The following is a 26,162-nucleotide window of genomic DNA, read 5'->3' on the forward strand; positions in this document are numbered from 1 at the left end:
AAAAATAATTAGATATCAATTCTCCTATTATGTTAAAGAATTTAAAAATTTATTATATATATGTGTGGTTTTTAAATTAACAAATCAAATAATACACGTTATAAATAATTGTTATTATTATATATTCTAAATAGATATTATTATTTAGTTGATATGTGATATAATTTAAAGTATTATTATTTTTTAAAATCAATTAATTAAAATTATATAAATATAGAAAAAGTGAGGTCCTAGACTGTAGCCTTCCTAGGGTCGGTCTTTTATTCAAGTCTTAAAACTCTAAATGAAAATTTTCATAAACACCCTATTTTATCCCACACCTATTAAACAATTACCTTTTCTCTCATCCAAAATAAATATAACAAAAATTAATTCCACGCTTTCAGTGTAAAAAAGATTTATACGGTCGATTCATCACTATCACCCGTTTGTATTATTTTATAGATCTTTAAAATAAAAATCAAATTTATTTTAATATCCAATTTATAGGATTAGCTGACGGTGTAAAATCTTTTTATACTGTAAGTATTTTTCAATTAAATCTTAAAAAAAAACTGCTCCATCACCTTAAAATCATATAAAAAAATATTAAATAAATTTATAGAAAATAAATCATTTCGACACAAAATACAAAATTACCGTATATAAATACGGATTTACTTTTGATATATTATTATTTGGTTTCTTTTCTTGAACCAACATAAAGACTAATTTGTACGTAGTATTTTGATGTCTACTTTTGATATACACCCAAACCCTAAAGATCATTCAAAATTGTAAGAATATAGATGAAGAGGTTGATAATGTCCCCGTAGATAGCAATGGCAGCCCAAACATAATCATCATAGGAGTATCTTTTAATGAGGTCACAAGTATCATAGACAATGAAACCACACATTACTAATGCTCCCAAACCAGCATATACCATACGTCCAATTGGTCCAAGAGGGAAAAACATCTGTTCAATATTAAAAACAATCACTTTTAGATTAGGTAATAATATTCAACTAGTAAATAAAAAAAAATTGAAACCAAAATGGCCGTTCGCAAATCTTATCTTAATTAGTAAAAATTGATATTGTTAGATGAACCCTAATATTCACAGTTGTGTGTATGAATTTTTAATAATTATTAACACTTCTTCTTGTATATCTAAAAATAAATAAATTAATATTTACCTGAATAAGTGCAAACAATAACAATACCATAAGTGAAGCAAAGAGGAATGGACCAAGGAAACTAAAATCTTTGCCTCTTTTAACACCCCAAAATGTGTAGAGTGTTAAACTTAGAACCACCACACCAGTTAGAAGTGCTGCTTCTAGGACAATCAATGCTGCATTTGTTGGAAAAAAAACAATTTTTTAAATAAAATATATATATATATATATATATATATATATATATATATATATATATATATATATATATATAAAATAAAAGTTATATAGAAATAGAAGAGAAACAAATAATAAAATTATATACCTTTGGCAAAAGCACAAACGAATCCAACCGTAACAGACATGCAGAGAGTATAAATACTAAGAAGAATTAGATTCACTGGATGTTTATCATAATATTTGCTCAATGCAAATAAAACTGCATAAATGTTTAAAACATGACGTTAAATTAGTTAAATAAACTAATTAAAATCCATATATAAATTAAAAGAATGAGGTTTTATATATATTTTACCTATGAAGGTGAAGATGACAGCAACGATCAAGACAACGATACGATAATTATTGTAACGAACAAAATCTCGCGCGGGTGGAAAAAACACGAATAAGGAAGCGAAACCAGCTGTGAAAAGAAGTTGAATTGAAACAATGGCGTAAACTTTTCGGATGAAACCCCACCGGAGCTCGGGCGACTCTATCATCGACGGATAGAGGCCGCCATGGTGGATCCCCGCCTCAATGTCACCCTTCCCCATGGTGGTTATAGAATTTACCAACCAAGAACCTCAAAGACAAAGGAAAATGATGAATTAGAGAAACCTTAAACAAAATATAATGATGAGTTAGATGTTATGTTTTATATTTTTATGGCTTAAATTGATTTCTTTTTTTGTTGTTGCAAATTTTGCAACTCTTGTCTTGTTGTTTGTTTTGAACCGATAGAACGGTTTTGTGATGCATTGTATATATAGAAATAATTTTGTTTAATTTTGGTGTGTGTGATTGTTGTTTTTCATTTATAGGTCTTTCTCTAGCTGTCTTCAAATACCACCCTTAATGTCTAAAAATATAGTGTTAGCCCAAATTTACATAACTCTTTCAAGCATATGACACCAACCATTTACCTTATATACATTAGTCATTCTTAGAATACTCTTTGAATTTCTCTAGGAATCTTCCTAAGTAGCTCACACGTTGTAATTATCTTGTGTTACATACATGTTTCAACATTTCAAATGCATATGTTTATAAGTGAAGTTTACAACACATCAAGTTGCAACAAAAAATTTAGGGACCTAGCTCCATTTTTATCAACCTACAAAATTGGTGTGACGTATAGCAGTTTTGTTTCTCAGTTTGCAACAAAAAACCAAAATCCTTTATTTGTAGCAGACTTATTTGATGTCCAACAATCTTCAATCTAGTATCTAAATATGTACCTAGATGAATTCAAAAACACCGCCTTCAAAATAGAAGAATCAAATGATGATAACTTTGTCATGACCTTCAATAAAGGTTTGAGCTTGTGAAATTTCAACAAAGCCTTAACTCTGCACATGCCAAGCTCAATGAATGAGATTCAGATGAGAAACGAGACCGGAGAAACACATTGAGGAAAAAGAGTGTTGAATGTAATGAAGAAATAGATTTAACTAATTAGTTCAAAGAGAAACATAATTGAATTACAACTAACTTTTAGTTAGTTATTGATTGGCTAGGATTTTGTTCGAGTTACTTACAATTGCTTGCTATATCAGTAACCACCTTCTCTTGTAATAGTTGATATGATGAGTAATGAGAAGCTTGAATACCACTTATTCTTGTTCATTTTAATGCTCTTCTTTGTTTAGCTTGAGTTTTAACATGGTATCATCGACCTATGATCAATCCTCCACGAATGCGTTCGATTAACTCTTCTCATCAATCTCATTTTTCATATTCATCTTTTCTTTGTCGATCCTTTCAGTTTCATTGCCGTGTTCATCATGTCAGTAGCAAGTACCACAAGCAACATGAATGGTGAATCATCATCACACTTCAATTACAAAGGTTATCCAACCGATACTCTCAACCCTTATTTAATACATCCTAATGAAAATCCATCTTTAGTTCTCGTTTCTTCTTTACTTTCAAGCAGTAATTATCACTCTTAGTCAGATTCCAAGACTATGGAACTAAGATCTAAGAATTAACTTCATTTCATCATTGGTAGTTTGCCTCGACCACTAGATGAAGACCACATTTCTATTGTTTAGGACTAATGTAACACCATGATTATGTTATGGATATACAATTGTGTTGAATTAGATATAGCTCAAAGAATTTTATGGATGGATACTGCTGCTGAAATATGGAATGAATTAAAGGATCCCTTCTACCAAGGAGATATGTTCAGAATTTCTGATATTCAGGAAGAAATATGCAAATCGAAACAAGGTGATTCTTCCATTTCTTATTATACAAAACTCAATAAACTGTGGCAAGAATTGAGTAATTTTCGTCCAATTCCTGAATGTTCTTATGATTCTACTTGTCAAGCTGTTACCAGAATTCGTTCATATAAAGATGATTATCAAGTTATAAGATTTCTCAAAGGCTTGAATGATCAATATTTAGCTGTTAGATCACAAATCATGTTGATGAAACCTCTTTCCAACTTCTGTAAAGTTTACTCTTTACTTGTTCAACAAGAAAGACAAGCCATTTTTCGTATTGATGAATCAAAGGTGTTAGCTTTTCCCAATTCAAATCAGACTCAAAGTTATAACTTCAAGCCCAACTCTAATTTCATGACACAGGTACTAAAGGTGGCATATCATTTGGTGGAAGAGGTAGAAGTACATGTGTTGTACGCATTGTGGTATGACCGATTCTTAGAAGCAAAATGGCATAATAAAAAATTATGCAACTATAACATATAAAGAAGAAGAATCTCAAGTTGAATTCAATGAAGAAAATGAACAAGACAATAGTAATTTGGTTTTTACACCAGATTATCATAAAGCCTTATTGGCCCTTCTTCAAGGAGCATCTTCTTTACAAAATCATAATATCAATCATCTGACAACTCAACCTGATACTGGTTCAGGTATCATATGTATTATCCCGAGGAGATCACTTATAATGTACCTAACAATACTTGACAACTCTATGGGATGTGTACTGGAGAAACAAGATAAGACCGGAAGAAAGAAGCACACAATCTATTACCTAAGCAAAAAGTTTACTGATTGTGAATCTCGATATTCGCTCTTGGAGAAGACTTGTTATGCCCTAGTCTGGGCTGCTCGACGGCTCAGACAATATATGGTGTATCATACTACTCTATTGATACCCCGAATGGATCCTATCAAGTATATCTTTGAGAAGCCTGCAGTAACTGAGAGAATAGCCCAATGGCAAATGTTGCTAACAGAATACGACATCTAGTATGTCACAAAAAATAAATAAAAGGGAGTGTGCTAGAGAATTATCTCGCACATCAACCAACAGAAGATTATCACCCTATACATTTTGACTTTCTTGACGAAGATATTCTGGTAATAAGGGATTGCGAGACCCCATGTCCCGATGAAGGAATCGAACCAGGATCACAATGGAAATTGATATTCGATGGTGCCTTAAACGCAACTAGACATGGAATTGGACCCGTCTTAATCTCCCTAACAGGGTACCATATTCCCTTCATGGTTAAGTTATGCTTTACTTGTACAAACAACAAATCAGAATATGAGGCGTGTATCCTAGGGATTGACGAAGCCGTCGACTTAAGAATCAAGATCCTAGAGGTATATAGAGACTCAACTCTCGTTATCAATCAAATCAAGGGACAATGGGGAACCCATAATGCTAAGCTAATCCGGTACCGAGACCACGTCCGAAAGATGATCACTTACTTTGACGAGATTACCTTCCACTATATTCCTCGGGAGGAGAATCAATTAGTGGACGCCTTGGCCACTTTATTGTCCATGTTCAAGGTCAAGTGGTACAACGAAGCGCCAGCTATAAGAGTTCACCGTTTGGATGAGCCTGCCTATTGTGTAACCAAGAGGTAGAAGTGGGTAATAAACCATGGTTTCACGACATCAAACAATTTCTTCAGAAATAGGAATATCCCACAAATGCCTCAAGTGGGGATAAGAAGACACTCAAAAGATTGACTTCCCAATTCTTCCTTAACGGGGAGGTGCTTTATAAAAGGAATCATGACATGGTCTTACTCAGATGCTTGGACGGGTATGAGAAAGACATGCTTATAAAAGAAATTCACGAAGGATCCTTTGGCACTCACGCCAATGGGCACTCCATGGCTAAGAGAATTCTTCGAGCAGGATATTACTGGTTGACTGTGGAAAATGATTGTTTCAAATACGTCGTCAAGAAGTGTCACAAGTTTTAGATCTATGCAGATAAGGTACATGTGCCACATACTCCCTTAAATGTCATGACTGATCCATGGTCGTTCTCCATGTGGGGTATAGACATAATCAGGATGATTAAGCCCAAAGATGCGAATGGACACCAATTCGTTATGGTTGCTATCAATTACTTCACCAAGTGGGTAGAAGAAACTGCTTCTTATACCAATGTGACAAGATAAGTGATCGCACGATTCATCAAAAGGAGATCATTTGTCGTTATGGGGTTCCTAACAAGATTATCACAGATAATGGGTTGAATCTAAATAACAAAGTGGTGGATGAATTATGCTAGAGTTTCAAAATTGAACACCATAACTCGTCACCCTATCGATCAAAGATGAATGACACAGTAGAACGACCGATAAGAATATCAAAAAGATTATCCTAAAGATGGTGAAAACCTATAAAGACTGGCATGAAATGCTTCTTTTTTCATTACACAGCTATAGAACTTCCGTCTGCACCTTAACATAAGCAACTCCTTTTTCTCTAGTATATGGTACTGAAGTCGTACTCTTTATCGAAGTCGAAATCCCCTTTTTAAGAGTCCTTATGGAGACCAAATTAGACGAGGCAGAATGGGTACGAATCAGGTTCGATCAGTTAAACCTCATAGAAGAGAAGCACATGGCTGCGGTATGTCACATACAACTATATCAACGAAGGCTCAAGAAAGCATTTGACAAGAAAGTTCGTCCTCGACACTTCAAAGAAGGTGATCTAGTGCTCAGGAAAATCCTACCCATCCATAAAGATCCCTGTGGAAAATTGACCCCGAACTACGAAGAATCATATGTCGTGAAGAAGGACTTCTCTGGCGGAGCTTTGATTCTCACAACCATGGATGGAGCTGAGCTACCACGATCTATAAACTCAAATGTAGTCAAGAAATACTATGACTAGAAAAAGAGGATAAAAAGTGCGCTAATTCGAAAACCCTAAAGGGCGACTTAGGAAAAAATTAGGGCGTCCCGATGGATTGAAAACTTGAAAAAGCAATCCAGACAAAAATTAGGGACTAATATAAAAAAAATATAAAACCCGATAAGTCGAAAACCCAAAAGGGTGGTTTAGGCAAAATAGGATATATCATCCTGGTGGACGAAGACTCGAAAAGAGAGGTCCAGGAAAAAATTAGGGATATCCAAAAGGCATGTGACCGCATCATTTATTTCATCCTACAACAAGAATCTGGATGGGAGTAATCAATTCAATCATCATCGTCGGAAGCAAAGTGTTATGACCTCGAGGACACATGGATAATAGCACATGCTGGGTTCAATAGGGGCATGAATAAATCTGTCTTTCATTGCCATTTTTACATCTTCTTAGACTTTCGTTAATCTCTCCTTATGGGAATTACCTCCTTATGTAATATTTCCCATTTACGGGCTAAATCTCAATTAATAAAATTTGTTTTTCGAATCTCTTTCTTTGCTTTTCAATTTTTCCGCTTGATAACAAAATGTCAAATATCCGTGAATAATGCATTGAGATGTTGGGTATAATAAAAAAAAGATTTCAAGAGAAAACAAAATTTTACTTCAATTTCGAAAACGTCAAAGGGATCATGTTCGTCCAACATGGCCTCTCAAGCAAAACACGAGGTCCATAAATCAACAGTCACGATCTAACTAGCACATAAGTTTCTTCCTTTAAAAAAATACATTGCACATTCTCGGATATCAAGAGCGTCATGGCTTATTCCATGGCCATAGCAAAATCTCAAGGGATCAGGGAGTCAAAATGTCACGAAAACACCGGTTTCCACAAAGTCATGCATTGTTGGTGTAAGCGCTAGAGGCCAATACTTTTGGTACTTGTATCGAATTATTTATTAATAACAAAAGGACGGATTGATGAGAGATAGAGTAACTAAGAAACACCGTAAGGTACGGTGCACTTAAGTGAATTGTAGAACATCGCAAGGTACGGTGTACTTAAGTAGAATACGAAATATGACAAGGTACCACGCGCTTAAGTGATTTTGGCATATTATAAAATATGGGCCACATACACTTAAGTGAGCTTTTTTAGCTTGTAGTCTACACAAGTGGTTCTATAAATAAAACCCTTGTGGAAAAGCATTTGAGCAGTTGCAATTTCGTTTCTCTCTCTCTCTCTCTCTCTCTCTCTCTCTCACACACACACACACACACACATACATACACACACACACACACTCAAAGCCTTCATTCGTAGCAGCTAGCACTGTGGTTGAAGGAATCCGTTCGTGTGGACTGAGTAGAGGCGTTGTCACCGTTCAACGTTCTTGATCGCTCCGTAGATCTGCATCAAAGGTTTCAATCGCCATAAGAGGTAACGATTCTATCACTAATCATGTCCATTCGTAAGGATCACTAAAGGAGATTTTTTTTAAAATTCCGCTGCGTTTTGGATCGCCCTTCTCCTTTAGTGGTATCAGAGCCACTTACGAAACCATGCATCTGATAGCTGTTTATTTTATGTATTTTTTGTATTAATATGATTAAAAGACAGAATGAATCAAAGAATAAACGAGTAATTAAATTTGGCATCATGTGTGTACGATATGGATGATTGATGTTGATTATGCTTCGGAATCTAACGTTAGTATGGTGAAGCAGCGATACATCGATCGTCCATAGGTTACGCAATTGAGATCGATCAAGTTATATATATGATATAAGTAATCCTGATGCAAAATACGGTATATATGATATATTGTTTCTGTTTCGTTCATTCAAACACTTAATGGTTGTTTTCCTTTGAGCGATCAATGGTCATTTGCTTCTTGATCCAACATTAGTATGGTGAAGCAATGACGTGTTGATCAATCATACTGAATTAACAATCGAGGTGTGTTTGACGGTCTGAAATTGGTGCATTAGGGTTAATGACGACACAAGGGTTGTGTTGTCAAAGAGTTATGCGATTAGGGTTGTGATTGCGCAAGAGTTGTGCTTTAAAGTATTAAATGTTGATGCGAAAAACAACGTCGATTTCAAATGACTTGTTCATTAAAATTTTGAGTCGGGGCGCTGCCCCTGCAACCCCGTAGGGGGCACTGCCCCCTTGACCCCCGTCCGCTGAACGGTCAGCGGAACCCCGGCTAACTCTGCGTAGTGTGATCGGTCGCCGAAATTTAATTTGGTTTTAATTAATTAACAGAATTTAAATTAATAATAATGTGTTTATTATTATTGTCTTGTGGTGATCAGTTATGGCCTTAGTTTTCCTTTATTTTGTTTTGGGATTTTAAAATATGACCTGCGTGTCGTGTCTCTCTTTTAATCTCTTGATGACCATCTAAAAGAGTGTGGGATCCTATCCCAACTTACTCCTCCTGGAACACCCCAATGGAACGGTGTATCTGAGAGAAGAAATCAAACCCTGTTAGACATGGTCTGATCCATGATGAGTCACGCTGATCTTCCAAACTCCTTTGGGGGACATGCACTATTGACAACAGCTTACACACTTAACCGTGTTCCACCCAAAAAGGTTGAGAAGACACCATATGAGATATGGAGTGGTAAGAAACCACATATGTCTTACATGAAGATTTGGGGTTGCGAAGTTTATGTGAAAAGACAAATTTCAACTAAGTTTGAGCCCAAATCTGACAAATGCTTATTTGTGGGGTATCCTAAAGAAACAATAGGGTATTACTTCTACAATCCTTCTGAGGGCAAAGTGTTTGTCGCTCGAACTGGAGTTTTCCTAAAAAAGGATTTTTATTTCCAAAGGAATCAGTGGGAGGAAAGTAGAGCTTGAAGAAATTCAAGAATCACAAAGCATTAAAACACCTATGGAGAAATTAAAGCAGGAAACACAAGTAGTTGTGGTTGCAAAAGGATATAAACAAATTCATGGGGTTGACTATGATGAAACCTTTTCACCAGTTGCAATGCTTAAATCTGTTCGAATTTTACTTGTTATCGCTGCATATCATGATTACGAAATATGGCAGATGGATGTCAAAACTGCTTTCCTTAATGGGAATCTTCTTGAGGATGTGTACATGGCACAACCTGAAGGATTTGACATACCAGAAGAAGCCCAAAAGATATGTAAGTTACAAAGATCAATCTATGGATTGAAGTAAGCTTCTAGAAGCTAGAATCTTCGTTTTGATGAAACTATAAAACAATATGGATTCATCAAGAACGAAGATGAGCCTTGTGTCTACAAGAAGGTTAGTGGGAGCATGATCATTTTCCTAGTATTATATGTAGATGACATATTACTCATTGGAAACGATGTCCCTACCCTACAACAAGTAAAGTCTTGGTTGGGGAAATGCTTTTCTATGAAGTACCTAGGTAAAGTAGCTTATATATTAGGAATCAGGATCTATAGAGATAGATCACAAAAACTGTTTGACCTAAGTCAGAGTACATGCATAGACAAAGTGCTAAGACGCTTTAATATGCATGATTCCAAGAAAGGATTCATACCTATGAAACATGACCTGTGTCAATCAAAAACACAATCCCCTTCCACTAAGGAAGAAAGGGATCGCATGAATAAGATTCCATATGCATCTGCAATAGGATCTATCATGTATGCCATGTTATGTACTCGACCAAATGTCTCGTATTCTTTAAGTGCAACGAGTAGGTACCAATCTGATCCCGGTGATGCTTATTGGGTAGCTGTCAAGAATATCCTTAAGTATTTTAGAAGGACTAAGGACTCATTCTTGATATATGGAGGTCAGGAAGAGCTTGCTGTAATTGGATACACCGATGCTAGCTTCTAGACATATAAGGATGATTTTAGATCGCAATCTGGTTATGTGTTTTGCTTAAACGGTGGTGTTGTGAGTTAGAAAAGTTCAAAGCAAGATACAGTTGCTGATTCTACAACCGAGGTCGAGTATATTGTTGCCTCAAGTGCAACAAAGAAAGTTGTTTGGATCAAAAAGTTCATTAGTGAACTTGGCATAGTTCCTAGCATTGTGGATCCCATTGGTCTCTATTCTGATAACAATGGTGCTATCGCACAAGCTAAGGAGCCTAGATCTCACCAATGATCCAAACACATACTTAGGCGTTATCACCTCATTCGAGAGATAATAGATAGAGGAGATGTGAAAATAAGAAGAGTACCTACACTTGGCAATATTGTTGACCCACTGACAAAGCCTCTTGCGCAGCAGAAGCATGATGGTCATACTAGATCTATGGGCATTAGGGATGTGCCTGATTGGCTCTAGTGCTAGTAGGAGATTATTGGTGTAAGTCCTAGAGGCCAATACTTTTGGTACTTGTACCGAATTATTTATTAATAACAAAAGGAAGGATTGATGAGAGATAGAGTAACTAAGGAACACCGTAAGGTACGGTGCACTTAAGTGAATTGTAGAATATCGTAAGGTACACTATACCTAAGTAGAATATGAAATATGGTAAGGTACCACGCGCTTAAGTGATTTTGGCATATTGTAAGATATGGGCCACATACACTTAAGTGGGTTTTTTTAGCTTGCAGCCCACACAAGTGGTTCTATAAATAGAACCCTTGTGCAGAAGCATTTGAGCAGTTGCAATTTCATTTCTCTCTCTCTCTCTCTCTCACACACACACACACACACTCAAAGCCTTCATTCGTAGCAGCTAGCACAGTGATTGAAGGAATCCGTTCGTGTGGACTGAGTAGAGGCGTTGTCACCGTTCAACGTTTGTGATCGCTCTGTAGATCTGCATCAAAGGTTTCAACCATAAGAGGTAACGATTCTATCACTGATCATGCTCATTCGTAAGGATCACTAAAGGATAATTTTTTTTAAATTCCTCTGCATTTTGGATCGCCCTTCTCCTTCATGCATCACATACACATATCATAAAAGAGGCGTTAGCCCGAACACCACATCATGCATAAGACATACATCAATTCAAAACATGCATGCTCACAAACATGCATGCATAATACATGACATATGATTTATAACCACTCTTAAAGGTTCAATCCCAAACTATACCAATACATTTCCCCGAGCGGGAACACCTATTGACCTTCCCCAGTAAGTAACACTCCCATAAACCCCTTTTCAATAAACAACTTCCCCAGCAAGCTCATTCACCGAGAGTTTTTTAGAGTCTATTCGATTGGAGATCATCCCAAAATGGTCGTTGTTAACTAGTAAATATGGCTTCACCTCTCACATCCCTAGCTTATCAACCTATTCCACATGCGAAATACGTTCCATCAAGAACAAGGGATTTTTAAGGGTTTGTATCAAGGGAATTCATCATAAGAGCCCATCAAGGGTATCATGAGGTTCTATAAAGCTTTTAGCGAGGGGTTTTACCAAGGTTTTTTTTTAAATCACCGAGATTACATCAAGATTTTCGTCAGCAGCACAAGGGATTATATCAAAGAATTGCACCAAGAGGTTTCATCAAAGAATTATATCAAGAGTATTCTACCATAGGTCGATCAAGGGGTTCTACTGGAATTTTATCAAGGTATTCACCCAGATCAAGGGGGTTTCATCCGAATTTTATAAAGGGCTTACCTCAGGGTTTTTGTCATAAGGGCTTCTATCATGAGATGGATTAGAGGCCAACAAAGTTTCATGGATCGTCAAATCCTCGATCATCCCCAAGATCTACTAACTTCGCTGTCAAAATTGGGGACTTCCTCTCTATATTTAACCATCTCCGCCTGGAGAAGATGAAGGCTCATCGTCATCATCATCTCAGACGGAAGCTGATTAAATAGGGGTAGCTGTCGTGACCCAAATTTTGACCACCTAATCTTTCTATTTTCACCAGGTCAACCCCAATAACAAAAAGTCAAAGGGGAACCTTTTTGACTTTTTATGAAAATGTTTAGTTGTATATTTGTTCGTTTAGGATTAAATCAGGTTTTAGGAATAATATTAGGGCTAAGATTGGCTTCAATTAATGATACGTGTTTAAATATTAATTAAATTTATTTTGATATTAACGAATTTGTTTAGAATATTAAGTCATTTATTAAATTAGGTGAGCTTGGGTTGATATTGATATTTTAATTGGATCTGTTAAAATTAATTAGTTTTGATTAATTTCTAAGTAATTCGAATTTAATAGTTATATTTTTAAAAGGGTAAAATATTAGTTATTAACGTTATTATTTATTAATGTTATTATTATTATTATTATTATTATTATTATCAATATTATTATTTATTTTATTGTTTCTCATCATTAGAGTATTATTTAAAGACATGGGGTAATATTAGTGAGGCAAATTGACTTCTATTTTATAAAAATATTGATTAGATCACATTAGTAAAGCAATTGGTTTTAACTAATTGTTAGATTAAATTGATCTATTAAACTAATATGATGTTAATGAGTATTAGATTAGTTAAATTAGTAAAATAATCCAAGTTTTTAGAAGTAATTAAGTTTATTATTATTGAAATATTAGAGGATTAGAATTAATGGGTTTCTTATCATTGTTTTTGGTTTGTTTGGTTTTTTTGTTTGAAAATAGAGTTGGGCCTGGCCCAGACTGTTTTTCTTAGCTGGGTCATTTGGATAACCCGAGGGTCAACAAGGTGAAACTCAGGACCTACCCCCTGAACCGGGTCAAATGTGATCCAAGTCCATCATCTTCTTCCCAAATCTGAAACCCCAAATCTTGCACGCGGTAAAACAAAAACGGATCAAAAGTTGGATTCAAAACTTTCTAATTTTACTACAGAGGCACTGAACAATTGAATTTACAAGGAAATCAATCTCAATACGCTACAAATTCACAAACCCTAATCTAATTGAATCTCAATTACAATCAAATTGAAACTTTTCAATTACATAACAATCAGAATTAAAAACTAAAACCTAAAAAAACTCTATAAAACCGAAGTTGAAATCAGAGTTAGGGACAGAAAAAGAAAAAACCCTAAGAAGTTGATTCTTCTACAATCTCCAAACCTTCCACCAAAACTTACATCAAACTAAGATTAGGGTTAACATTGAACCCTAATTCTTACACGCTAAACCTCATTCACATACCAGCATGACCTCACACAACAAAATAAGAAGAAGGGGTTAGAAGAAGGAGAAGAAGTAGAAAATAAGTGAATCGAAACAGAGGAAAAAGGCCAAAGATGTTACCTTTTACACCAGAGAACCTCTCATCTCCGTAGGTTGGTTGGATCTGATTTGCCTTTGCCTTCTTTTTTTCTTAAACTTGCATGTTCGTGTTTCATGATTGGATCAATGTGATTTTGGGTTTCTGGGTAATTCTTAGGGTTAGGGTTCATAGAGATTAGGGTTAGGGTTCATTAGATGAACCATAGGGTTCTTCATTCCTAGGTTTTTAAGTTAGGGTTCATCATGAACCCATGTTAGGGTTATTCATTTGGGAGTTTATGGGTTGAAGAAGTGGGGTAGGGTTCATTTATGAACCCTATGGTCACACGATGGGCACATGTTGACTTATCCCAAGCGGGTAGGTCCACGGTATGCCAGCATTTGACCTCCATCACGTCCCTCCATCTGTATGTCTTCCTCTGGCCGTCTTATCGAACACATGAGGATCGATCTGCTTGACTCTCCAGTCAACATATCAGACGCTCCTAGTTGAGGGTTCACGATTGACTCTCCCATGAGGACTTTGGATGCGATGGGATCAGAAAGGCCAATGGGCCTCTCTATATTGCTATCAATACACCCCCCCAGGAGCCCAACTGCTAAGCTAGTTCAAAAATGTACCCCCTGATTTTTAATTAACTAATTATTTTATTAATTATACTTATTAATAAAAAACTTCATGATTAGTTCAATTAAATTAATAAGTATATTTTACTTAAATCTTAATAATTAATTATTTTTTTATAGAATTTTTAATTTTTAATTATTTAATTATGCTATTTAGAGTAGTATTCTAAAATTGAATAATTAAATTATGATTAATGTAATTAATTATAATATTCACATAATCAGAGATAATTAGGGTTTTTAAGGGATGTAAAAATAGGACAAAATAGTGATAAGGAATATATCTTGTGACATCCAAATTTAATTCATTTGTATCACCTTTAATTTAATTTATATTATTATATCGTATTTAACATATTATTATTAATTAAACTAAATGATGTTTTCAAGTTAAAACGGGATAAAGACATGAGATATAATTTGGGATAAAACTAAAGGGGGTTATCAAAGGTTAAATCAGGATTAAAATCGGAATAAAGGGACATGCCTAATACGTAACTATGACTCCTAACTTATTTTCTTAAATAAATTAAAACAATATTCTTTGCAAGGGATAAAGGGATAAAATCAATTCAATTCACTTCAAAACGTAAGACCTCTACCCTAGTGTATTGAGGCATTTTCTAAAATCACTTCTCCGTCTCCGATGCATGGAAATTTTCAAGGGATAAAAACGACCAACCAACCAACATTTTTTTAGAAAAACTACGGTACTCTGATCCTTCGCCTAATGCGGAGGTACGTAGGCATAAAGTTGAGTACACTTATGAAAAACCTTTTTTGATCTCTCAACCATTTAAGTAAAATATTGTTTGTAAATAAATAATTAATAGTTAATTAGTAATCAAGCAAACACCTTAGAAACATACATTAGCCCTAGAATTGTAGGAGAATCCCATTGAGTACAATGGAGGTAAGAGGTGCCTAACACCTTCCCCTTACTTAACCAACTTCCGAACCTAGTCTCTCCCCCTTAGTCATTAGGCTTTATCATTATTTCCTTGTTCCTTAGAAACGAATAAAGGACGGTGGTAATTCTGTCATTTTTCCAGCCGCGACTGTTGGCTCAGATGATGAACCATAGATGGACCTCATATTCATTGGTGGAATTGTTGGTTCAGATGAGGAACCAGAGACGGGCTTCAGATTCATTGGTGAAATCGTTGGTTCATTTGAGGAACTAGAGGTGTGGATCAATCAGTAACGTAACTTTGAAATCCAAAAATGTGATACCACATGCATGTTGAAGTTGTAGTGATGAGTCGCATTGCATTACATAAAGTTGCATCTGTGATTTTTCTATGTATGTGAACTATTTTATGTGGTTGTTGAATATTGATGCCAAACTATCCTAATTGCCTATATTTACCATTCATATTATGAACGTATTTCTCACCTTTTTTTATTTGTTTGTGTGGCTCATTGTACCGATGGTACAAATGCCCAGGTAGAGGGACATTAGTTGCTGATGTGTGGAAGGATTTGCGTAGATGCCTACTTCGTTTTCTTTATTTTTTTTAGTTTATTTAGTATTTCCGCATTTTGCTCTAGTAGTGTAACATCAGAGAGATTTTTCAGTTGTTTGGTGTTTTCTTAGAATTTGTTGGATTTATTTCCTTATGTTTAAATTAAGTTGCTTTTATGAAAGTATGAGATATTTACATTGAGTTGATGATGTTTTAATTTCTGCTGTTTAATTTTAAAATTAAGAATGATATTTTATGAGAATGTGTGACATCCTATTTTAATTTTAAAATAAATAATTTACACAATTTTTTTAAATATGCATTTGGGGTTAGGGTGTTTCACATATTGCCTACAATTATTTTCCAAACAAAAGTAATAATACTAAAGGTAATGCTAACTTGTGTCCTTGGGGCACAAATTAAGAGATAAATATAGTAAAAAATTATTGGAAATTGTGCCTTAAATTTAATACAACTTCATAATTAATGCTTTTATTGTTTTTTTCAATACGAATTTTCTATTTGTGGGTTTTTTAACATGTGCCCTTGGGGCACAAGTTAGCATTACCCTAATACTAATGATATCTTGTCTTTTCCCTCGATCCAATGCTTTAGAATATGCCTCACTTAACATAAAATTCAAAACCCCAACGACTAAACATGTTTTATTATATATATATATATATATATATATATATATATATATATATATATATATATATATATATATATATATAATTGTGCCATTATGACATATATGTGTTTGTCATACCCCAAAATTTGCCCTTCCATTTTCACTTTTCATCTAACTTATGGCTTGAGATTCATCTGCACTCATTCATGCCTCATTCATGTGCATCATTAAATCATGTTAACAGTTTCTAATAATCATCATTGATTCAAAGTTTGTGGTTAACAAGATATAGGGTTTTGCTTGGGGATCAAGCCCTAGGATTGTGGCATTGCTCATCATTTGGAATAAGAGGGTGAAACCCTAATTTCTTGATCCTTTGGGACCTTGGTTCATGGAGATCACAACACAGTATTCACCTGTGCATCCAACTCTAATTCTTGACTTTGCTACTATTGGATCTTGTGATTGACCTTTTGAGCTTGTGTTTGATCACTAAACCCTAATCTTGGGCCCATTTGTTAGGAAGTTGTTTGTGGAGATCTATGCTTAGTTTGAGACCTTGATTAGATGGTGTGCACCATGAAACCCTAATCAGGGAATCTTGGTAATTGTATGCCATTTTGGATTGACTTTTGACCACCATACCATACATCATCAATAATTAAACTTGCTTTGTGCAAGAGAATCATTCATCAAGTTTGTCATTTGACCTACATATCTTCATGTTTGAAGATTCATCTGATCCAAAGCTTGTTTAAGCATCCATACATATGCATCCTACTTTTTTATTCCTAATCCATTGATTCTAAGTCTCTGGTGCTTTCAAGTTCATAGGTCCATGGTATTTGGTGCATGATTCACATTTTCATTGGTCCTTGATCTTGTGGTCTATTTTTTTCCATTGGTTGCATTGTGATTCATAGGGCATTATTGGCCATTAATCTTTGATTCATCCATGTGTTTTTAGTCTATTTAACTCATGCATTCATGATCCTTATGATTCAAATGTTTTAAAAGTATTGATGGATCAAGCTTGGTTTTAGGCAAAATTCATTCAAAGATCAAATTTTATTCACATTCAATCAAGGGTCATTTCATTCAAATAATTGATCATTCATTCATTCATAGGAATACACATAGTCCATTACAAAAAGAAAATAAATTTTTTCATTTTTACAAAAGTTGACTGTTGGTCAACTATTGACTTTTTGGTCAACTGTTGACTTTTTGGTCAACCATTACAATTTTTTTCATCATAAACCTAATATTAATTACATTTCATCCTTGCATTGATTGCATGAGCCTATATTATCATGTTGCTTCACAAATAAGAAATCATTTTGGTTTTGCAAAATTAGTCATGCCTTTGAGCTTGGTCACCATGCCATGACTTGGTCATTTACTTTTCCTTCCACACATTGCCATACAAGCCTTTCAACCTTTCCATTACACCACAAACATCCATGAATCCAAACATACAACCGTACACATACATTACCTAACATCCTTGACAAAACAATGCAACAAACCACTTGCAAAAACTCACCAAGGCATGATCTTACCACATACATACCTCTTAACCTTGACATTGAATTTAACCTGTATCAGATCAACCATTACACAAACTTGCCCTGCATCATACCATCATCATTAGATCATCATCATCATCACATCAACCTTCTCACCAACCATGAACCCTGCCTTGACCATGCATTTGAACCTTGGTCTTACCTTGCCCTGGTTCACCACCATCAATGAGGCAACCTGCAGCAACCTGATCATAATGTCTTGCGCAACAGCCAAACTATTAACATACAAATATCGTGCAAGCCATAACACACATCCTTCAATAATATATTCCACATTCAAAATGGCAGAAGATCTATCACATTGCAACATTATAGCATGACTTTTCAGAAATCGAGCAAAACCATTAACTGACTTCATTTTTTCACTAACATCATTTAACAGTTAATCATCGCCATTTCATCAACTAACAACTAACTTAATTGAACATCCACATTAACAGATATTTGGCAATAAAGCTAATTCGAAATCAGTCAAGTCAAAACAACAAAAAATCAGTTACCTTCATTTTTAATAGAAACTTTCAGTTACAACAAATTTCATTTTCACTCAGTTAACTCTAACTGACTTTCACGATCTAACTAACATAACCAAGCTAATTGACACCATGATTAACTCCCAACTGTTTTCCATTCCAATAATCTAACAGAGCTAACATATCAGTTAAGTTCATTCCCTATAAATTCATACACCTTCATTCATTCAAGAGGATCTCAACCATTCATTTAATTCACTCGATTCACCTGGATTCAACTCTCTCATCCTCTAAACTCAGAGCTATTGAAATTCACGATTCTCTCAGATTTAGTTTGAAATTTAGAAGAAGAAGAGAGAAGAAGAAGATTGAAGAACATGTGATTGAAGAAGCAAGGATTTCGAAGGTTACATAGGAGTTTAACTGGAATTTTTGGAGCCTGCTTCGGTGAGTGAATCCTTCAATATTCATCGTTTTTCTCCAAATAAGTTACCACAATATAGAACGTATTGAGGTGAATCAAAGTCATAACATCTAGGGCTCTGATTCCGCGTATCCACCATTTAATTTTTGTTCTTAGTTCTAGGGTTCTTGAATCCATTTCTTCGATCTGGATTTATTATGAAGAATTAGATAATTTCGTTCTTGGATTTGGATTGAGTGTGGAATTTAGGACATTTCTGTGTATTTGATTATGTGATTGGTGGCTCCACTACTGCCGATGGTAAGCTCCGGTGTAGTGGAGGGAAAATGAGGAAGATGATTGTGTTTAAATTCTTCAGAGCATATGTTAAACGTGTAACATGTGACTCACATGATTTCCCAATTTGAACCAATTTTCATTCAAAGTATTTATCTTTGTTCATAAACTTTAGTACAATTCGATTCAGATGACTGCCAAGTCTCTTTCTTCATAAGCAACACTTTATCATAAGGAGCAACAAGGAGAATCTTCTTCATCAACTTGCCAGTTATGATGAGTATCACATGCCCTGAGCCTTAAGTAGTAAAGAAGGGGTGAGAGGGAGCATTTCTATCCTCATTCTGAATATCTTTGGGTACGGGACGAATGACCTAGTTGCTCGGAGCATTCATCTTTACACATAGACTTTAACGTGGTTCAAATCAAATGATTGTCAAATCTTGTGTTATTTTGTCTTTCTTGGAACCAAATACCATTTCCTTTGGATTCCATATATACCGTTTGGGCTAATAACCAATGTCCACCTTTGAACCAAGAGTTGTTTGTCTTGATAGGCAAACATTTCATTCCCTTTTCTTTTTGGCCAATATGTCTGCTTTACTCTTTGGTTAAGAGTTTATTACTTCATGGATTCAAATAATACCATTATCTTTTGGTTTCAGATTACACCCTTCATGGTCATTCACCCCAGTGATATACTGTTTCCTTGAACAAAATACCATATTTATATGGGTTCCCTGTATACTTTGGGGCTAATAACCAATGTCCACCTTTGAACCAATAGTTGTTTGTCTTGATAGGCAATTATTTCATTCCCTTTGTTTTGGTTAATATGTCTGCTTTACTCTTTGGTTCAGAGTTAATACATTTATGTATTCTTGCAATACCATTGTATTTTGGTACAAGTTATAATTTTCATCACTTCAGTCATACACTTTCACTCTTCCTTGTTTGTCCTCATAAATCCTAGTTGCTTAGAAATACACCTCTTTGTTTTTTCATTTTCTTCTGTCTTAGTTCTGTGAACTACGAAGCTCTGACTTTCTCATTGTACGATGAGAATACGTAGGCACGAGGATGTGAATCCTTGGCGAGCACATTAATCATTTCTTCTGCCTTAGGGCACCATCCAGATCTTTCATCATGCATCATTCAATACCTTCAATCATTCATTCCTAATTATATACTTTCTCTTTGAACCAAATACACTATTTCTTTGAGTTCCATACATACTTTTGGACCAATAACCAATGCCTGCCTCTGAACCAAGAATATTTGCTTTGTTTACCTACTTGCAGCCTTATATAGGCAATTCCCTTTATTTTTTGGCTTGATGTCAGTTTTCTCGTTGGTTCAGATATACATATCCTATGGGTTCAAACAACACAATCTTTTTGCTCAAACCATAATTTATCACTCTTCTTTCATCTCCCACCTTTAGTACTATGAACTACGAAGCTCTGAACTCCTTATTGCACTATAAGGATACGTAGACATAAGCGTCCAAATCCCCACCGAGCACTTTATTTATTCTTCTTTTTTTCTTATCTTTCACGAGTAATCTTTAGATAGTAACACCCATTCGAGCATAAAGCAATCAAAACGGTTTCCGTTGAGTATAACTGATGTGAGAGATGTTAATACATTCCCCTTGTATAGCTGACTTCCTTACCCATTTTCTCTTTTCCTGGGTTTTATCGATGTTTTCCCTTTCCTTCGAGAATAAATAAAGTTCGATGGTGACTCTGTTATATCTTCGAGCGTGCGATACGCTCAGATATTTTTCGTGTAGCTTCGGCACGCTGCAATTTTTACGATTTATTTGACGTGGCAGTCCATAATTGTCTTAAATGCGTTGCACTTGCTTTATAAAATTGGCACGATATTTCCAATCGTCGAGATTGTGCCACATTGCAATTGGTGTGACTATATTTCTTCATATGCTGGTTTTATTTTATTTTTCAATTCTCCAATTGTCACGCTCTGCTAGATGTGTGTGTGGTGTTTCTTGCTCTTTTTGTAATATTTATTCATTTTCTTATGTTTCGTTTGTGCAAGTCATCTTTTTACCTTGGCATCATGAATTCCACAATAAAATACCATAAAATTTGTTTGATTAGGATTAGGTTTTTCCAAACTTCTTCGAAATCTTTATTAAATTCTATAAAAATATAAATGAAAAAACAATTAATTAAATAGAAGTTATGCTTAAAATATGCTTTGATCAACTATCATCAACAATCCAATAATATATTAGCTTTCACCTGCCTGGGTTGAAGAGACATTTGAGGTGTAGCTTGGCTAATACGCGTATAGGAAGGGTGAAGAATATTACAAAGATCGATAATAGGAGAATGGCACGAAGAGAGAGAAACATACAAGTGAGGAGGTGAATGGGTAAGAAATGAGAAAAATGGATAGAAATTGAGTATTTATAAAAGAAAAAGTTAGAAGAATGAGTTATGGTGGAAAGGTATCTCAAGCGAAGGTTAACTTGAAAGATTATTATCATAGTAAAAAAAACAAGAAAAAAAAACTACAATGTGACAAAACCAAAAAATTTAATCACTTTCAAAATTTTAAAAGATGAAAAATAGTAGTTTGAAAAACTTCTTTGTAATCAAACTATAACATAGAAAATTTGCTATTTTAGAATATAGTATTATTCACTATTGGACATGTTATGTAGTATAATATAATTCAAAACTTAGTATTTAGTTATCCATCGCTATAACATCAAGCAACACCATTACACTATGAGACATATAGGTCAATCTCCGAAACATGACAATTCCCGAGTACAAATAGCATTAACTAACACCATTGCATGAAACAGATTATACAACATTTTCATTTTTCAAATATATAAAGGCCTAAACTATGATGGAAATTGAAACAATATCTATCACCAACGGTTCATCGAAAAGTATCTTTATGGTACAACAAAACCTCATTTAAAGTTGTCCATTGTAGACACCTTTGTCAGTTCCTTTTTTTTTTTGTTCCTTCCTTCCCTCCATGCAGGCTTTAGATCCAGATTAACAAGATTCATTAAGATTATGAACATAGTATATCTTAATCAATGGTTTCTTTTTCTAACCTATTCTTTTTGACTTAACTCTTTTGTCCATATGACACAACAAAACAAAAAGAACAAGATTATGGGGTCCATTGAATAATTGTTATGAGCATACAAAAAAGTAAATTAAAGCCCCCAACACAAGTATTCAATCAATGTTGAAATGAACAAAAGGAACTCACATGTAATTATCATCAAAAAATTTATATAAAAAGCATGGGATGTGAACATTAAAGAAGGATTCCATGTTTATTTGTCTCCTTGGCCCTAAACATAGTGAGTGATATGCATGTATTATTTCTTTGTCCATTTCCACACCCTTCAACTGTAGTTTTCATTTTTCAAAATTATAATTTACACCCATATAATAAAACTATAGATTAACATCATAAATTATCATCATATCTCTAATTTAGTCTCTAAATTATATACATATTTTTCAAAGATTAAATAGAAAAATTATATTAAGTTAATAACTTAATTGACAAATTTTAAATATTAGTATTTATTATATTTATATATTTTAAGTGATAATTTACTAATTAATTGATAGGTTTTTTTAAAAGTTTAAATCCCTTTTTAGTTGTTCTATTTTTTAAATAATAAAATTTTGATCTTTCTATTTTAAAATTAATTTTATTGACGTGATGATGTTTAGATAAACGAATTTAATATTCATGTTATATTTTATTTTAAAATAACTTTATTAATAGATTTTATTAAATTTGTCTAAGTAAACACTCTCATGTCAATAAAATTGAAACAAAGAAAAAAAAATATCAAATGGAGAGATAAATTTTAATTTTATTTTAAAAAAAGATAAAAATATATTTAAACATTTTAAAAATATATTAGTATTTATCCTTTAGTCCAAAAAAATAATCTTTCTACTTTTTTTATCCCACAATTATTAGTTAGCCTCACATGGTATAACACATGAACAAAAACCATATGGATTCGATTAGATCATGAATGAGAAACTAGAAACTAAATATAAAAAATAAAAAATATAATCAATTTCAATTATCTCTTCTATTTCTTTTTTCTCTTACTTTTTCCTTTACAGAACAATGAACCAAATCCAAAAAAACTTGCAGTAGCTTTAGGAATATAACTTTGAGGTAGATTCAAAACAGGACTAATTCTAACACCATTACTAGAACATTTCTTTAACGAAGATGAATTATAGAAATAATATGTACTTGAAGTTGATGATGAAGACGAAGATCTTCTACTACTCGAAACAGAGGATTGTTTCTGCAAATTCTGCTTCTGTGTTTGCTTTGGATTCGGCGCTGAACCCGTTGAATTGCTTCTTGACAGAAACTGTAGCGATCGAATCAAGCTACTCCGTCTAGATGTATCGATGTTCAAACTGCTACTTCTTTTGAATTGCCAGAAATGCTTAGATGAGGTTGATGTTGATGTTGATTTCTCTTCTTCGTTGTCAGTTTCATCTGATAAGAATTCTTTGAGCCTCTTCGTTTTTAGAACAGGCTCAAAGAATTTATCTGATGATGAACTCTTTTTAACAGGAAAGATCTTTTCGTTAGAGATAATATTTTTTATCTTCAACGGAATGATCTTTCCGTTAGAGAAAAGTTCGTCAGCGGAAGAGAATTGTTGGGATAAAGTAGTGGTGACTGTGAATACGAAATCGGAGGCGGTGGAGTCTAGGAGACGTAAATCGGAGTGAATGTGGGGAGGTTCGACGGGGATTGAACCGGTTGAGGATTTTAGATCGTGTGAGAATGAGATTCGAGGACTGATTCCGGGAGAGATGGATATTTCATTGCATAATTCAATTGCCATGCTCTGTTTCTGAACAGGGGACTCTGTTTTTTTGGAGTCAAAGGAAGAGAAGAGTGAGTGAGAGAGAGAAGTGTGTTTGTGTTGGGAATTATAGGGTTGAGAAGTCAGAAATTGCAGCTTTATTTGGATTTTGGTGTGTGAAAAAGTTATGGGGGGCTAGGAGGATTAGCATTGAGTTAAGATTGCAAAAAATGGTTTATGAAAGGGGGAAAATAGAGTAGAGAGAGTGAAAGTAGTTGAAACCAATCACCGAAAGGCTATAAGAGGATTACCTTTTTGGGAGTTTTCAAATATAAGACTTTAGTTAAGAAGAGAGAGAAATAAACTATGAGTTCTATTAGAGGGAATATGAGTTTAGCTTATGAAAAAAAATTGATTAAGATGGAAAAATACATCTTTTGAAATTCACATATATTTTTATCAAGATTCTTTAAAATAATAGATTTTTTTTAATTTCTATGACTTCAGATAGTAAAATGGATTTGATTTATCGAACAATGTCAAAATATTTTTGTATAAAATACGCTAAAATTTTATATTCACACTTTTTAATATGTTTGTTCTGTCTCGTCATATATTTGCAAAATTTAACATTTAAAATGCAATGCAATGCTTGAATGATTACCACACACCACCTTATTATTTGTGAGAGGACTAATTAATGTTTTAGAATTGTATCTTAATTATATCTCGTCAAATCATATCTTAATTTTTTTTTTTCAAATCGGATGAAAGATTTAAATCTGCACTCACAATTATATCAAATTTCAATTTCTTATTGAACAAAACTTCTCTCCCTCCCAAAAATCACATGCCTTGAAGCAATATAGGGACTTGTAAAAGATCTCAAGGATTCCAAATATTGATGGCTTAGATCTTTTAATGGATTCTCCCTATTAAAAAGATTTTTTCCTACATACTAACCATAAGAAAAAAAATAACTTAAAAATAATATCAATGATTACACCCATGTAAATTATTCTCAATTATTTTAATTGTGAAACACATGCCCAAATTGCTTATGTTAATGCATACTCTTAATTACTTAATCTAGACAATCATCCTAGTACATTTCATCTGCAATTATTTTTCTAACTTATTAAATTTTTTGAACAATTTGAATATTTGAATGTACTATAAATTAATCTTAGGCATTTATGTTGTCCTAATTGGTGGAAACATTAGGTGCTAAGTTAGCATTATATGGTACGCAATGTAGGGTCAATTTTAGGACAATATGTATAGCATAAATGATATTTACTGGTAGGAAATTATTGTTGCATGACTAGGCACTATCACAGGAGTACTATTAGCACACACACCTTTAGACTTTAGTATTTCTTCAAGCAATGCTAACATCATGACCAAGATTTTGGAGGTAACTGCATGCTGAATTCAAGACAAGAACACTAACTTTTTTCAAATTTAAAATGTTCTGTACTAATAGAATGGCATGGGAACAATCTCTTTTTCATACAAGTGTGAATAGGATGTGGAAAAGGACTAAAGCAATTCACATTGGAAAGTGTTAAAGGGTAAATTATGCTATATTAGTTTATAAGTTGAGCAATTCACTTTTTTTATTTATAAAAAGAATGTTTAGATGAATCGGATTTTAAGATTTCAGGTGAGTCAAGACAGATTTTAACATTTAAAGAGATATTCATAAATTATTCATTAAAGATATTCTCACATTAACATGATAATATGAGAAGAATTCACGACTTCTTAATGTGCTATGAATGTTCCATTATATTGAGAAATACCCCTACATTGTTAACTTGAATGACTTTTTTTTATGCATGGAAGTTAAATGGAACTTTGCATCAGAGATATTGGATGAAAAATACTTTATTTTCTACTGATGTGTCATAGTTGGAATTAATGGCAAAGATAGTGATAGTGAATGGAATATGCAGCATAATGTATCTTTTATTAGAAGGTTTGAATAACTTTTAGAGAGAAAATGTCATGACTTTCTCTCTATCTCTCTCATATATCACTCTCTAGTTTTAATTTTATTATTATTTTTTATTTATTTATCTTTAAAGTAACTAAATTAATTTCCATCTTTTACTCTCTTTTTTATAATGATTTTAATT

The 26,162-nt window shown here is 33.8% G+C and overlaps 2 protein-coding genes across 2 annotated transcripts; both read right to left on the reverse strand.

Moving 5' to 3' along the window:
- Window positions 1–757: 757 nt before the first annotated feature.
- LOC127096384 (protein LIFEGUARD 4) lies at window positions 758–1,943 on the reverse strand. Its single transcript, XM_051034962.1, has 4 exons — window positions 1,696–1,943; window positions 1,486–1,599; window positions 1,179–1,336; window positions 758–958 (listed from the first exon to the last, which is right to left on the reverse strand). The coding sequence occupies exons 1-4, from the start codon at window positions 1,934–1,936 to the stop codon at window positions 758–760; spliced, it is 714 nt and encodes a 237-aa protein (XP_050890919.1). The 5' UTR covers window positions 1,937–1,943.
- Window positions 1,944–21,910: 19,967 nt separating this feature from the next.
- On the reverse strand, window positions 21,911–24,320 carry LOC127097660 (uncharacterized). Its single transcript, XM_051036157.1, has 2 exons — window positions 23,451–24,320; window positions 21,911–22,194 (listed from the first exon to the last, which is right to left on the reverse strand). Exons 1-2 carry the CDS (start codon window positions 24,058–24,060, stop codon window positions 22,124–22,126), a joined length of 681 nt encoding a protein of 226 aa, XP_050892114.1. The 5' UTR covers window positions 24,061–24,320; the 3' UTR covers window positions 21,911–22,123.
- Window positions 24,321–26,162: the final 1,842 nt, after the last annotated feature.

This window comes from Lathyrus oleraceus, chromosome 6 (genome assembly GCF_024323335.1).
Source record: "Lathyrus oleraceus cultivar Zhongwan6 chromosome 6, CAAS_Psat_ZW6_1.0, whole genome shotgun sequence".
Lineage (NCBI taxonomy): Eukaryota > Viridiplantae > Streptophyta > Magnoliopsida > Fabales > Fabaceae > Lathyrus > Lathyrus oleraceus.